Raw genomic sequence first — 15,632 nt, 5'->3', positions numbered from 1 at the left:
CCAAGAAGTTGTGGGTAACATCTCTGTTATCGTCCAGTTGCCATGGCAATAAATTGCCACTAATTAGTAGTGTGGTTACCATGGCAATTTTCTAGTAATTACAGGTTACAAATGGTGCAAGGCTTCAACCCAACCCAATTAGTTAATTAGAAAGATTTAGAAATTTGTCCAAAAGGGAAATAACCTGCTTTGTAGAAAATGAAGGGAATGTGTCACAGCTTGGGAGCCAGAGGCAGAAAGGAAATTGGAAGATGCCAGAGCGGAGAAGAAGGACGGACTTGCATGATAGCAGATTCTGGATCCCACGTGGAATTTCCAGGGATCAGGCTAGGCCAGGGGCTTCTCATGGGAGCCTACTCATGGTCTGGGGTCTGCAGGACCAGGGCAGGGACAGCTGCCAACAGCCACTTAGCAGCTCCTGTTCTATTGAGCAGAAGTGGTGCCCAAGTTATGGTTCAGTACCCCTCCTGCTGGCTTTAGAAAGGCTTCTGAAAGCCATCTCACCCCACTTCATGGGTGAGAATGGATGCCGTCTTGGAGGATGATCACCAGTAGCAATGTGGATTTAGAGGTTCCGTTTTCATGAGAGTTGGACTCTCCTTGAGAGCTAATCAGATTATCTGGGAGGAATCCCAGAGGCAAAGGCCCAGAGGATGTTAAGGACTCCAACCGTGGGAACATTAAGAATGGCAATACCTTTTGCCCCACTCTGTCTCCTTGGATGCCCCATGACTTCTCCCCGTGGTGTCTCTCAGGATGGGAGGAGTCTAGGAGAACACTTTTCTCAAATTAGCACAGTCACTTTGGGGAAACCCCTGCCCCATCCAGCAGTAGGTGGTGGGGAGCCAGGCCCATCATCACACAGCTCTGCCTAAACTCTCATCTATTTAAAAAAAAAAAAAAAACAAGTTCTGGAATGCTCTTAAATCTATTCTTGTTATGCTAAATAGCTTTCTAGAGCAATATATTTCAAACATTAATATGCACACAAACCACTCAGGGATCTTGTTAGGATCCAGGTTCTAATTCCGTAGAGCCTGAGAGTCTGTGTTCCCAGCAAGCTCTAGGTGCCATTCCTGCAGCTGGTGCACAGGCCTGACTCCAGCTCGGAGGGTCTGTCTACAAAGCCCTTTCATCTCTCTCAGCTCATTTTTTAAATTAAGATCTAAAAAGTGTATATATTTATCATGAAATGTGTGATTTTTTTGTGTGATGTTTTGATCTATGTATACATTGTGGAATGACTAACTTGATCTAATTTATATTTGCATTATTTCACATATTTAACACTTATTTGCTATGAGGTCACTTAAAATCTACAGTACTGTCTTAGTAAGTTCAAGTATACTGTGCATCATTACTAACTATAGCCACCATGGTGTACAATAGATCTCTTGAACTTAATCCTCCTGTTTAACTTTTGTGCCCTTTAACCAACATCCTCCCCCACCCCCGACCATGGTAATCACCATGCTACTTTCTGCTTCTGTGATTCCCATATGAATGGGATCATGCATATTTGTCTTTCTGTGCCTGGCTTATGTCACATAGCATAATGTCCTCCAAGTTCATCCCTATAATCATAAATGACAGGATTTTCTTCTTTTTTAAGGCTGAATAATACTTTAGTTTGTAAATATGCCACATTTTCCTTATTCATTCATCTGTTGTGTGGTATTGGTTGATCCCATAGGTTGGCTTTAGTGAATAATGCTGCAACGAACATGGGACTGTAGATGTCTCTTTAGCATATTGAGATTTCATTTCCTTTTGCTATTTACTCAGTAATGGAATTGCTGGATCATATGGTAGTTCTATTTTTAATTTTTCAAGGAACCTCCATACTGTTTTCCATAGTGAGTATACCAATTTACCTTCCTACCAGCAGTGTACAGGGTTCCTATCTCTGCACACTCTGTGGACACTTGTAATCTTTCCTCATTTTGATAATCCCCATTCTAACAGGCATATCTCATCTCCTTTGATTCTCTTAAAAACCTCAAAGTAGAAAAGGCAGGTCAGACCATCTCCATTTTACAGATGAAGAAACTGAAGATTAAAGGGTAATATAAGCTGCACAAGGTCCCACAGCTTGTAAGCAGCTGGGACTAGAATCCCTGTCTTATCCTAATCAGGAGGTTCCAGCTGTAGGAGGCTCCAGCATTTGGAGGTGTGGAGCAGGTAGAGCTTGGCAAGCAGAAACTTCATCTAAAACCCTCTAGTTAAGGATAGTTTACTCAGGACATACTAAGGTTGGGCTTTTTGACATGTATAGTTCAAATTTGTTCTTGGAAACTTCAAAGCCTAACATAGACCTAGCTTGATTTCTTTCTTTAAAAAAAAAAAAAATATGTATACTTTATTGGATTTTTCTCTTTGAAGCTACAGAAGCGATTCTTCCTGTGACAAGTAAAACAATACAAAGACATTCAAAGAAAAGGCCAGCTACCCTCTCTTCCTCCCTCCCCAGTGCTACGCCACCAAGGTGGCCAGTATTAACAACTTGGTTGTGGCCTTCCCCATCTTTCTCCAAACCCAAACAAGCTTGCATAAACATGTGTATTCAGAAATGTCGTGTATTTTCTTATCTTTTAATAAAAGTAAGATCACACAATACCATTACATGACAGATTGTTTTTCTTTTAACAATATATCAAGAGCATTCCTCCAAGTCGATACATATGGATCTATGCAGTCTTTTTAGGAGCTGCAGAATGATCTACCATATGGATTCACTGTAATCCATTCAACCAGTTTGCTATCAATGGACATAATTGCTTACTATGTCAAACAAAGCAAAATGAACATCCTAGTACCTATAGCTGCTACCTACAGCTGGTACCTGTTGCCAGAACTTATTTTTGTATGTGGGCCTCTGAGTGGGAGTGGGAGGCTGTCCAGGACCTGTGACTTGACCAAAATGGTGTGGGTAGAACTTGGCTACTGTAATTTAACTTCTCTTAGAAGGGAAGTGTGCTGACATTTGGGGCAAGAGCCAAGCCTTCTATGTTCCTTGGTGCCTGGAATCATTCCTGTGGCACAAAGTGATTCAGTCTGGCTCCTCCCTAGCCTCGTCCTCAGTGACATCAGATTCATGGAGACTGAGCACAGGATTGGCTCTGGGAAGCACCCAGGAGCTCACACTTCCCCCCAGAGCTCTTCTGAGGCACCTCCACTGTAGCTTCTCACAGGCTATAGAGGCCACTCCATCCTCCAGCTGGGCCTGGGGATGTGCGTCCATCACTCATTGTGGGTCCATGTCCTCTCGTAGGGGGCCGAGGTGTCAGCGTGGGCCCTATCCTCAGCAGTAGTGCCTCGGACATCTTCTGTGACAATGAGAATGGGCCCAACTTCCTCTTCCACAACCAGGGCAATGGCACCTTTGTGGATGCTGCAGCCGGTGCTGGTAAGTAAATGCAGCCCTGTCCTGTGCCCCTTATGTCCCTACCCCAGGGGACTCCAGGCTGCCCTGCCCTGTCCTGCTCTCAACCTTAGGGAGATTCCTTGTCACCTGTCAGATGATGCTTTCACCTCCGGCTATACACACACATACTCATACTCAGACAAGGAAAAGGAATCAGAGACTCCTGACCATTGTCATTTTCCAGCAACTGGCATTGGTTCGTGATCCTTTGAGTCCTGCTTGTCTCCCAGCATCATTTTCCCCTCCAAGCTGTCTCTTCTCATGTTGGGCCCTACCCTCATTTATCTTAAGCATTCAGTTCAAACCCGTGATCATTTATGAAACTTTTGCCAAGTGCCAGGTTTATGCTAGGAGCTGAGGATGCTGACATGAATGAAGCGAAGATCACCCCACATATAGAAAATGCAGACCTTCTAGAAGCAAACATATACACAAATAGCTATGAGAAGCAGGATAAAACCCACATAAAATTGTGTCCATGACTCCCAGCTTGGCTGCCCTTCATCCCTTTGTGCTCACCCCCCCCATCAACCTCAGGACCTTTGTACCCGCTATTTCTTCTGTAGGACTGCCCTCCCTCTTATTTGTCCATAAAATTTCTATGTATCCCTTAACATTCAGCTCAAAGGTCACCTCCATGAATTGTTTCCTGACTCCCTCTATGCTGCTTGGCAGAGATTGGCCCTTCCTCCTCTATGTTCCCACTGCCCCTTACATGAATTTCTCACTTGGGATTCTACATCACCCTCATGATTGGTCTGTGAGCTCTGCAAGGTCTGGGACACTGTTCTATTCATTCTTGGCATAGTGCTTGGTACCGAATGCTCACCCAGTAAAGTTTGCTAAATGACAGGATGGACATCTAAAAGTTGATGGATATAATCAGTCTGCTCTCCGGCTCCTTCTCTCTACCCCTTTCATCCCCAGCTTGCCAACGAATGGAAGGTAGGGAAGAAATGAGTAGGGAGAGAATGATTTCACCTCCTTCTCCAATACATAGGGAAGAGGTGACTGAGGGTCTAGACCCATAGGTCAAAGGCCCCACCAGCTTCAGCTGTTGCTGAGAGCTGGCATCAAATCCCTGAGCATGTGCTGATCCATTCTTTCTGACCCAAGAGTGTCTACTCCCACAGCTTCCTGCTCGGGAGTCTCCGTTTGGGGAAACTACTGTCCAGGACGCCCACCTGCCCCCAGACTGTAGCCTGTCAGCCCCTGGCCGTGCCTTACATCTTCTTCCCTGGCAGAGCTGAAGTTGGCCTGCCCTCCTGCCTGGCTCTCCTCTCCTGGTGCTATACTTGGCAGCAAGCACTTTTGATACTGAAAAATCATAAAGTGAAGGGAAGGGGTAGTGGGGGAGCCTAGGGGTTGTGATGAGATGTTACAGAGATGGAAGCAGAGGTGAGCAAACCAGGTGGAGTGGGATAAGGCATCAGGCAGGAGAAGAGAGGCAAGGTGCTAGGCCCGTAATTGAAAGTCAGAATGATTGCAGGGGCTTAACAAGACATGTCAAGAGGGCATTCGTCACCCAAACAGATGCTGCTGGCAAAGGCAGCTTGGCACAGCTTAGTCCTGTGAAAGGGAACCAGATCCTTGTCAAGGAGCCTCATAGATAGGAGAGAAATGGGCCGGCGCAGAAGGCCACCGACACTTTGGCTGGGGAGATTTGCTGAGAACTGATGGGGTGTTAATCCTGGGGATTGGAGGCTGCCCTCGGTGCTTTGCAAACCTTCTTTCTCAAATGTGGGTCTCATTGCCTCTTCTCACATGGCGGTCCATCTCCCAGGGCCTTTCACCCCTCAGGACCCCCAGCCTCCAGGCTTCTCAGGGGCCTCAACTTCTGCGTTCTCCTGGCTCCCACCCTCAGGATCTCCTTGTTTGCAGCTGTGACTGCCACTCCCATTATATTGTCCTAGTGCCAACACCAGAGGGCCTGTTGACCTCCAGCTATTTGTTGTCTGAAAAAGTCAGCTTTTGCAGCTCTGCACCTGGCCAGAGGAGCAGGCCTGCCTGGGGCTGCCAGGAGGTCAGGCCAGCACTCAGCAGACCCAACCTCTGCTCCACCCTCCCCCAGGGCCAGCCCATTGGTAAATAGTAGGCGGGTGACATTGGACAGAGGTTTTCACAAGGCATGCTCTAGTTTCTCCATTACAGCTGCAGTATTTCCTCTGCTGTCACCAGCATCCCCAGTTTGCCTGCTGTCAAATTATTTATGTCTCTTCATTCATTCAGCAAGTACTTAGTGAAAACTCCCAGGCAGCTGCAGGCAGAGGCAGCCACTGCATGCACACAGGTGAAACAAGAAGGTAGTCCTGACCTCACAAAGTGTCAGGTCTTGCAGGAATACTGGTCTCCAACCAAGTGAAACAAAAAGGGACTTAAAGGCACCTTGTGATCAGTACTGCAAAGGAAGAGAGGGAGCTTGGCAAGATGTGGGGAGAGGCTAGGTAGATGGGGGGTCACTGGGGAAGGCTTCCCAAAGGATGTTGTGACGAGAGCAGAAAAACAGAGAGCTAGGTAACTGTGGGCCTGGAAGGCATCCCAGGGGGAGTCCAGCTTGAGCAAAGGCCCAGAAGCTGGAAGTGTGAAAAACATGAGTGACCAGAGCTCAGTGAGTAAGAGGCAAGTGGGGAGGTAGGTAGGGGTACGGTCGGGCAGGGCCTTGTAATTCCTGGGCAAAAATTTGAACTTGACTCAAGAGTATTGGGGAGCCCTTGAGATATTGAAGCAAAAGAGTGACATGACAAGGTCCCAAGTTTGATCCCTGGTACCAAAAAAAAAAGAGTGACATGCTTAACTTAATGTCTCTCCGGCCATCTTGGGATGGCCAGGAAATGATTTGGTCCACCAAGGAAAATCTCCACTTTCCTTCCCTGATCCATATGTCCCCAAACTGAGTACAGTGTACTTGCTGGGCAAATGCAGCCTGAAAACAAGTCTTGTACCCTTTGCTAGCAGAGGGCTGTGTCACCTTCTGCCTCTATGGAGAGCTTGTGAGACACAGCTGTGTCTTCCCATCTCCGGGAAGGGAAGGGACAGTACAAGGGTTACCTTCCCCTATTGCCCAGGGTGAGTGTGGAGTGTTCAGGGACACCGCACTGAGGCTCCTGCCTCTCCCTCCAGGTGTGGATGACCCCCACCAGCATGGACGAGGCGTTGCCCTGGCTGACTTCAACCGTGACGGCAAAGTGGACATCGTCTATGGCAACTGGAATGGCCCCCACCGCCTCTACCTGCAGATGAATGCCCAGGGGAAGGTCCGATTCCGGGTAAGAGGAACCTCCCTCCTGCCTTCCCCTTTCCCCCAGGCCTGAGGAGCTTGTGGCTCTTCAGAACCTGGGGCAGGTCACAGTGAAGATAACATTTGGGAGATGAGAGACTCCAACCTATCTGGGCTTTGGAGATTCCTAGGCCCAGAGTAGAGAGCTAGGCAGGCACTAAGGAAGAACAACCTCCGTGGCTGGAGCCCCAGCCTGTGGATCAATCTCTGGATAGAGGCCATTGCTTCAGGAGGCTCCTGGGAGACCTGTCCTGTAGCTGCAGCCTGTGCTCTCTAAGCTGAGCTTCTGGTCCAGGGTAGAGTGGTGGAAAGAGGGGCAGCAGAGGCCACAGAGTTCCCAGGACTGCAGCTAAAGACAAATAGATGGTGGGCAGGGTGAACCCTTCCTGTGTCCTCTTCCTGGGCTGTCAATAAACTGTGATACTGAGAATTCCTCAAAGGGACTGTTGGGTGGCATTAATGGAAGTGCTGCCAGCGTAAGAAGCTTGAGTTGGGCCTTTCCCAGGGAGTGCAAGAGAGGGTGTGGATCACTGAAGCTGATATTGGGAGGCCAGTTGTTCTGAAGGTATCTAGGTCTTGCCAAGAACACCTAAGGGAATGAGAAAGTTCCAGTTGTTTCCTGTGCCCAGAGAAGTCTACAGGGTCCTTAATGTTTTGGGACCATGGAGAGTCCCCGCTACAAGCTCCTGCCCTGTAGGAACTACCTTGGGCACCCTCCTGGAGAGGCTTGAGACTCAAGCTGTCTAGGTGAAGAGGAGACATATCCAAAATCGGACTCTAGATCCTGGGGCTAGGGTGACACCCATCTTTATTCAGCTGTTGTTCTAACCCAGGTCTTGTTTTGTTTTTTGTTTTGGTACCGGGGTTCAAACTCGGGTCCTTGCGCTTGTGCAGCAGGCGGTGAAACCACTGAGCTAAATCCCTGGCCCAGACCCAGGTCTTCAATGGAGACAATTTTGCCTTCCTGCCCCAGAACACTGACAGTCTCTGGGTACATTTCTGATTACACAGCTGGGGAAAGGGGTACCGTTGGCATCCAGTGAATAGAGGCCAAGGATGCTGCTGAATATCTCTCAATACACAGGGCAGCCCCACAGCAAAGAATCATCCGGCCCTAAATGTCAGTGTGCTAAGGTTAAAGAACCTGTTAACCTTCTGAGGGCCCCTCACAGAACTCATAGGAACAGTCAATATCATAATAATAAGTACCTGATTTGTCAAGTGTCTCCCATGTGCCAGGAACCATGCTAAGAGCTTTACATACATTATCTCAGAAGCTGAGGCATTGAGTGGGGGCAATCCCAAGGGGGCTGTGTAGTTTTCCATTTTCATAGGATAGATAGAACAATAACAGGTTAGAGATCCTGAGGCCTCCTTGTTCCTCAGCTGTTAAGGCTCTGCTCAGCCCACCCTGACCAGCTGACCAAGCCCATCACCAGCTCAGTGCTCTGCTAATAGAGACAGTCTCCCTCCATGACCTCCCTGGTCAGCTCACCAGCTAACCCAGGCTGGCTCCTTCCTGTGCCCAGCAGAGCAGGCCTCCATCCAAAGATATTGGCTGTGCCCTTCTCAGCCCTCTCTATGTGGGCCCAGGCATTTGGACAGGCTCCCAGGGTCTTTAAGGGACAACCTCACCAACAGTAGGATGGACCACTCAGAAACAAAAGGCCATCTTGCACAGCTCTTTGGGAGCAAATTCCACGCCCAGGACCCTTTCTCAGGCCTTCCCAATACTTTGCCAGCACTTTCAGGTCAGGTTTTCCTGGCCCTGGGATCTCCTCATAAGTCCTGGCCAGATATAGCTGATACTGAAACTTCCTCAAGCCAATATCTCAGAAAAATCCTTACAATTTGCAAGTAACAACATAAAGTAGTAGATGCAGCAAAAAACACAGCTAAAGGGCCACCTTTCACCTTCCATCAGGCTGGTTGTGGGAGCAAGGCAGCACAACGGTCTCTCGTCCCCACTCTACACTAAGCATTTAACATGCAGTCCTCAGCCTGGGCAGCTATGATTAGCCCCATGTCACTAATGAGAATCTGAGAAGTTGAATAATTTGCCTAAGTTCGCACAGAGGTAGAGCCTAGATTCAAATGCACAGTTTCTGATGACTTTCTAGCTTCCAACTCATCACAGAGGAAGGAGGTACAGCAGAAAGAGCACCACACCCAGAATCAGAAGCCCCAGCTTCAGCCCCAGTGGTAGCCATAACTATGAGCAATTCCCTTTCCCTTCAGGAGTCAGTTACCTCACCTGTAAAATGGCAACGCTAATGGCCAAGCTGCTCAAGGGACTATTGGGAGGGTTGAGTGTGGCCCAGACTAGAGTCAACTAAGTGCTCACTGGTGTGAGTTGTGACTGTTGTTCTTCCCCCTTGTTTTCCTCCAAGCAGCCTGAGGTTCATGTCCTACAGGCAGCCACGCAAGTCCCTCATGTGGAGGTGAGAGAGGAGATGTGGGTCTCTTGGCTTGGTGTCCACATACACAGCAGAGGCATTGGCCTCTTGCCGAGTCCCACTGTCCTGTGTGCTCACCAACGGCCCTTTCTTCTCCAGGACATTGCCTCACCCAAGTTCTCCATGCCCTCCCCTGTTCGCACTGTCATTGCTGCTGACTTTGACAATGACCAGGAGCTGGAGATCTTCTTCAACAACATCGCCTACCGCAGCTCCTCAGCCAACCGCCTTTTCCGGTATTCACTGCACCCTAATGACTGGGAGCTGGGGATTAGGAATCTGAGGGGAGGGTTGCAAGACCAGAGAGTCAGGGCTCAGGGAAGAAAAGAACAGAAGAAACAGAAAGGAGGGGATCCCAGAAGCTGAGCAAAAGGCTGCAGGATGAAGGGAGAGTCCTGGGCTGTTGCCAGGACATGGCCCAGAGTGTGCCCCAACCTTCAGCTCCGTGACATGGAAGCCCCCACTGCCACAAAAGGCTGAAGGGTCAAGTCTTTGGGTGAACCTGGGTTAAGCAAAGAGGCAGGTTTATTTACCATAGATTTCTGGAGCCTATAACAAGACCACAAGTATTTCAACTTTCTAAAAGATGGATGGAGTGTTCCAAATAGATTTGACCACAGAACATATCTTTCAAAGGCTTTTCTCTCAGGATTGGTTCTCTGCAGAACATCCTTTAGGAAACATTGGAGGAGACAAAGAATGGTAGAGAAAGAAAAGGGAGTTTCAGAATCCAAGGAATCAGCAATCCCCTGCGCATAGTGTCTGGAAAGAAAGTTAGAATTTCAGAGGTGACATCTCTTCCCAGGGGGCTGGAGACCATTAGCATCAAAATCACTCAGGGTTCCTATTTAGAGTTCACAATCCCAAGGCCCACTCCAGATCTCCAGGGTTAGAATAGAGGGGGTGCAGAAATCTATATTTCTGAAAGGGCATCAGGTACCAGATGATTCTTATCAGTAGTAAAAAAAACATTGATGGGAAGAAACCTCATGGCTCCTGACTGGAGATGTCTCTGTTCTGCGCCTAAAGTATGCTAATGTGGCTCAGGACCAGGTGGGGACAGGAGGGGGAACCAAAGGTTTTAGAGCCAGGAAATGGGTCAGATCACCTGCTTGGCCCCCTGAGGTCCCTGCCCTCTCAGGAAGGTCCAACTATTATTAAAAGGTGTGAGCTGTGACTAAGTATATTTTAAAATATAATTATTAACCAAGCATCAATCCTGACTGGATGTAATCACCCCCCAAAGGCACCAGATTTACTAATTAGGTGCCTTGCAAAAAGCTTATTCACAACTTCCAGATTAATTGCAGAAGATCAATTGCTCGTTAACAGAGACACTGCTTTCCTTCTCTGGATAATAAAGTGTCACTTGCTAGGGCCCCTGAGCACCTAGGAGTCTAGTTCTCTGGTCTCTGTGGCCTAAGAACCCAGGCACCTGCCCTGCCTGCCCCTCCAACCCCTCAGTATGCTGCCAACCTCCAAGCCTCTCCTGCTGCTGAACATGGACAGTCACCACGTGGTCACTCAGTGGGGTAATATGTTTGCCTCTACACAGAGGCAGTAGAAGCCACCTCCTAAGCATGTGGCTGGGCCCCAAGTCCCTGTGGCAGATGGTTGGGTCCTGAGCACATAGCTCAGGGGCTACAGCTGGGACACTGCTCAGCTGGCAGCTTTGAAAGTTAACCCCTACCTGTCCCACGCCATTCAGGCTATTCACCTGATGCTGAACAGAGCATCAGAACATTGTGTGCTCCTTGAGCCCAGGGCTCTCTTACTGCATAGCCAGACACTGGGAACCCAAAGCTTCACGTGCTTGAGTCTGTTAGTCTTTTGACGATACCTAGGGCAATTCATCCACCAAACCAGACCCAAACCAAATTGAAAGAGGCACTGCTAATAATCACAGCAAGACAACAGTCATAACAGGAACTCTCCCAGGCCTGCTGGAGTGTGTGTTGTCCCCCACTTCTGCATCTAAACATGCCTCTGGTCTGTTTTCAACTCTCCTCCCTATACCACTCCCTGGTCTCTCTGGAGGGTTCTTGTACCCACCTCCAACTCCTCTCCCTCTGTCAGTTTTTAGTCCTGCATAGAAGCTGTGGAAATGCAAATCTGCATACACCTGTCTTCTACTTACCACTCTTTGGGAGCTCCCCATTGCTTTCAGATAAGGTCCCTAGCCTCTTGACTCTCCATTTCCCCATTTATACCCAAGCACCAGGCACCAGAGCTTCTTTCAGCCCTGGGCTCTGTTGGGCCTGGGCCTGTACACTGACCACCCTCTAGGCCCTGTGCTCCTTCTTCATCTGAGTGGCCCTGCTCCCCACTATACTGGCCTCTACTTAGCCAGCCTTCCTCTGATAACCCCTCTCTGGGGGAGCTCACCCAACTCCATGCTCCCCCTGCCAGCCTTCAACCTGTGCATGGTGGCTCCCTATTAACATGGCTCTGAGTTTCATCCCCACTGATGTTCACTGTACCTCATGCCCCCATTAGGGCCTGGTGCATGGAAGCTGCTGCAGAAGAATGTGTTCACTGAATACAGGAACACAGTCCAACTGCTGGGTTTTCTCCTTGGAGTTTCTTAATTGCTTGTCACCTGAATCAAGAGGTGTCTGTCCAGCTGTGGCAGAACCTCTGTGACATAAATGGTCAAAGCTGAAGCATCACACCTCCAGCAGATGTGGACACACTCGTGCATACTACACAAGTCCACTGCCAGGTGTGCTGTGTGCTACCCAGAGACACATGTGGATATACTCAGCATGAATGCCCTGTGTGGAAAGAGGACACCTCCTGGGCAACTGCTCAATCCTGCAGGCACCTGCAGTTCTTCCAGCTCTCTCTGCCCTCCAGCCACTGAAGATTCCAACTCAGGGGACCTTGTCCCCCTCCTGAAAGCACTGGCCACATCCCAGTCCTCTTGATTCTCTGTGCTTTGAGTAGACAGTGTGGCAGGGTAAGGGATGCAGATTCCTCTGGTTCCTGCTTCCCCCACCCCTTCCTCTGCACAGTCAGGGCATAGCACCCATACTGGAAGAATGCAATAACAGAAAAAGTTAGAGAGTAAAGCACACACCATCACCAGCACTAAACTTAATGTGGCCATGAGGCACTATTTTGATAGCAGATGTCTCTGAAACAAACACATATGACCAAGATTCAGAGTTCAAAATAGAACCCCTGCAACTCACAGAGACTCCTGTTTGCCTCTGGAATTCACCTTTGCACAGACATGTGCTTGGAGTTTTCTGAGAGCTGGGCACTGTGTTAGATGTTGTGGGAGATGCTAAGATGAATAATACAAGGTCCCAGCCTGCGGAGAGCTCACAGACCAACTGGGGAGATAAGATGCGTTCATACAGAACATGAACACGGGCAGGAAGTGATAAAGGCCACAAAGGCGATAAAGGCAGAGGAGGAAGGGATTGCTTCCACCAGGCCAATCGGGGAGGGTATAGAGGAGAGAGCATTTACACAGAGCTTGAACCCTGGATATTGTCCTGAACTAGAAAACCTAGGGCCACTTGAAGAGAGTGAAGGTCAGTTGAAGGTAGTTGTACCCCTCCCCTTCTCTATCCATCAACTGCCCTTCCCTAGACTGTCTATAATTCATCCATTAGAGAAGGAAAAATCAATATTTACTAACATAAATTAAAACACAGGAAGGGAACCACTGGAGTATAGGCAAGGTCTGTGAACAGAGAGAAGTTGTGTGGGCATCCAGGTCAAGGGACAGATGGACCAAGTGGGCTTCTAGGGCCCCAGTGGGTCCCACCTGAGCAAGCCTGTCTCCCTCCTGCAGGGTCATCCGCAGGGAGCATGGAGACCCCCTCATCGAGGAGCTCAATCCTGGTGATGCACTGGAGCCTGAGGGCCGGGGCACAGGTGAGAGCACCTGAGAGTTGCAGCCTACACTCCCCCATCTTGCTGCTGCCTGCACCCTGAGCAAAGGCAGGAGGCCCAGCACAGCCAGTCCCCCAGCAGTCTCCTCCTGAAAGGGAAGAGCCCTGGGAACCATCAAATAGGAGGCAGAGGAGAGGACTGTCCTCCTTCAATCCCAGGGCTGCTGGGGGTGGAGGCAGGAGTCTGGGCCTGTGGGAAGTAGTTTCTCTGGCCAGGCCTTGCCATGTGGGAGTGCGAAGAACAGTGGGTCCCTTATGCTCCCAGGCAGAGGGTCCTGCATCTGCCCCCTCCTTTCTTGGCACTCAGCTTGCTGTCAGACAAAGAGCACTGATCAGGAGTCCCAAGACTAGGGTCTGCCATTTCCTCATATTGTGGTCTTGCCAAAACTGCTCCAGTTTCAGGGTCTTGTTTTCCATAACCCTAAAAGGGGGACTCATCATATCTGCCTTCCTCACTGTCTGGGTTGTAATAAGGACCAAGAGGAGACCATAAATATACAAACAGTTGACAAATTGACAAAAAAAAAAATCCTGTGAAAATATAAAGATATATTATTCAAATGATAGCAGAAAGAGCAGTAGGTGAATAACTGCACCCACACACTCCATGCCACTTCCAAGAGAAGGAAGACAAGTTGTGTCCTGTGAATTCCTGTTCTAAGACAGCTGGTAGGAAAGAGACGGACCTGAAGCCCCACCCCCCTGTCCCAGTATTGAGCTCTTTCAGTACCCCCCACGCTCAGGGCTGTGGTGGCTATACCTGGCTGGGAGCCCCTTTCCTCTGTGGGTCTGCTTGCCAATAGCCAGAGATGAACTCTGCATTGTTTGTAGGGGGCGTGGTAACTGACTTTGATGGAGACGGGATGCTGGACCTCATCTTGTCTCATGGAGAGTCCATGGCTCAGCCGCTGTCTGTCTTCCGGGGGAATCAGGTATGCACCAGCCTAGGACCCATAGATCCTACCCAGTGTGTTTCTTGGACCCAGGGATGCTTGCTGACTAGCCTGGTGGGAATTGTAAATCCAAAGCCTGGGGAAAGCAAATCAATCCCCAAGAGCACAGTACACCTCAGGAAGGCTTGCCTCCCAGAGAAACCCTGGACCCCTCTGCCTTCCACTGTCGCTTCTGTGCCAGAAATGTTTTTCTGAGTCTCTTGGCTATTCCTTCTGCATCTCCAGTGCCTCTCTTTCTCTTCAGCTGATCTGTCTTTGCCTTGTTCCTCTTTCTTGCTTCCTTCTTTTCCTCTTCTCTGCCCCTGTTCTTCTCACCCTCACCTTCCTCCTCTCCTCTCCTGCCTTGTCATCCCTCCCCTCCCTGTTGCTCCTGCCCACGTCACTGATGCCATGCCTGCCTGTCTCCCTCCCTACAGGGCTTCAGCAACAACTGGCTGCGAGTGGTACCACGTACCCGGTTTGGAGCCTTTGCCAGGGGGGCCAAGGTCGTGCTGTACACCAAGAAGAGTGGGGCCCACCTGAGAATCATTGATGGGGGCTCGGGCTACCTTTGTGAGATGGAGCCTGTGGCACACTTTGGCCTGGGTGAGTTGGGGTTCATTTGGGGCTCAGTGAGTGGGTCCTGAAAATGAGTCCTGCAACATGCTGCTTGGTTCAGGGACTCACAGCCCCAGCAGCACTGTGACAGCACGAGGGATACCAGCTATTTAGAGGCAAACCCTGTGTGAGATAAGCCTACACTCCAGGGGAAGGGAGTGGGAAAGACTTACTAGTATTTCCTGCCTCTCACTTGTAGGAGTCTCCACCTAGGACCTGGGGGGAATTAGTTCGATTTGAGTCAAAGTATTTAATCCTCTGTTTGTTTAAGGCCATAGCCTTGTTCTTCATATGCTGATCTGCACCAAACTTGTCCATAGCAGCTGTTCCTCTGGCCTCTTGAGAGCTAGCTTAGTCTTTAAGGCTTCTCACCAAACCTGATGTCTTCCAGCAGATAGAGGTTTGGGAGCAAAGCTGCCACAGTTCACAGTAACTTTATGTTTAATAGCCAAAACCTAAAAACAGTGTAGACGTCCTTCACTGTGCTAATGGTTCACAGCTGAGATACATCCATACTGTGGGATATTACCCAACATCAGAATAGTAAACCAATGGTACAACCCCTTGATTAGACTGCCAGGGCATTGGGGTGAATGAAAAAAAGTTTATCTCTAGAGATCTCATGATTCCACTCCCATAACCTTCCCAAATGCCAGAGCACAGATTGGTGGTTGCTAAGGGTTAGCGATGGTGAAAAGGGGGTGTGTGGCTATAATGCACATCTTTGTCATGATGGGACGGTTCTGTATCTTGACTGTGTGGCTATATGAACCTACAAGTATGAAAGATGACATAGAACTACACACGCACCTTTACCTGGTTTTTGAGATAGTACTGTCATTATGTAGATGTGAGCATTGGGACAACTGGGTGTTTGGCATATGGGACCTTTCTGTACTGTCTTTGAAACTTGCTGTGAATCTTCAATTATTCTAAGATGTTTTTAAATAAATGCATGGGGTGATTAGAGGAAAAGGTATAAAACTTCTTCAGGGAGAGTGTGCAAGGATTACAGTAATG

General features: G+C 49.0%; 1 protein-coding gene across 3 annotated transcripts in view; it reads left to right on the top strand.

Annotated features, from left to right (window-relative positions):
• Crtac1 (cartilage acidic protein 1) overlaps positions 1–15,632 on the top strand; it is a 141,252-nt gene that overhangs the window by 113,045 nt on the left and 12,575 nt on the right. For all 3 annotated transcript variants that reach the window (XM_004838628.4, XM_004838629.4, XM_087185095.1), the window contains exons 6-11: positions 3,272–3,406; positions 6,545–6,690; positions 9,257–9,393; positions 12,963–13,045; positions 13,894–13,994; positions 14,432–14,600. In XM_004838628.4, the coding sequence (XP_004838685.1) occupies positions 3,272–3,406; positions 6,545–6,690; positions 9,257–9,393; positions 12,963–13,045; positions 13,894–13,994; positions 14,432–14,600 (771 nt within the window). The remainder of the gene's footprint in view (positions 1–3,271; positions 3,407–6,544; positions 6,691–9,256; positions 9,394–12,962; positions 13,046–13,893; positions 13,995–14,431; positions 14,601–15,632) is intronic.

This window comes from Heterocephalus glaber, unplaced genomic scaffold (genome assembly GCF_053883595.1).
Source record: "Heterocephalus glaber isolate CG9 unplaced genomic scaffold, H.glaber_assembly_v1.0 deba00001497, whole genome shotgun sequence".
NCBI classification, from domain to species: Eukaryota; Metazoa; Chordata; class Mammalia; order Rodentia; family Bathyergidae; genus Heterocephalus; species Heterocephalus glaber.
Note: the sequence above shows the minus strand (reverse complement) of the source record. Positions and strands in the feature narration are given on the sequence as shown.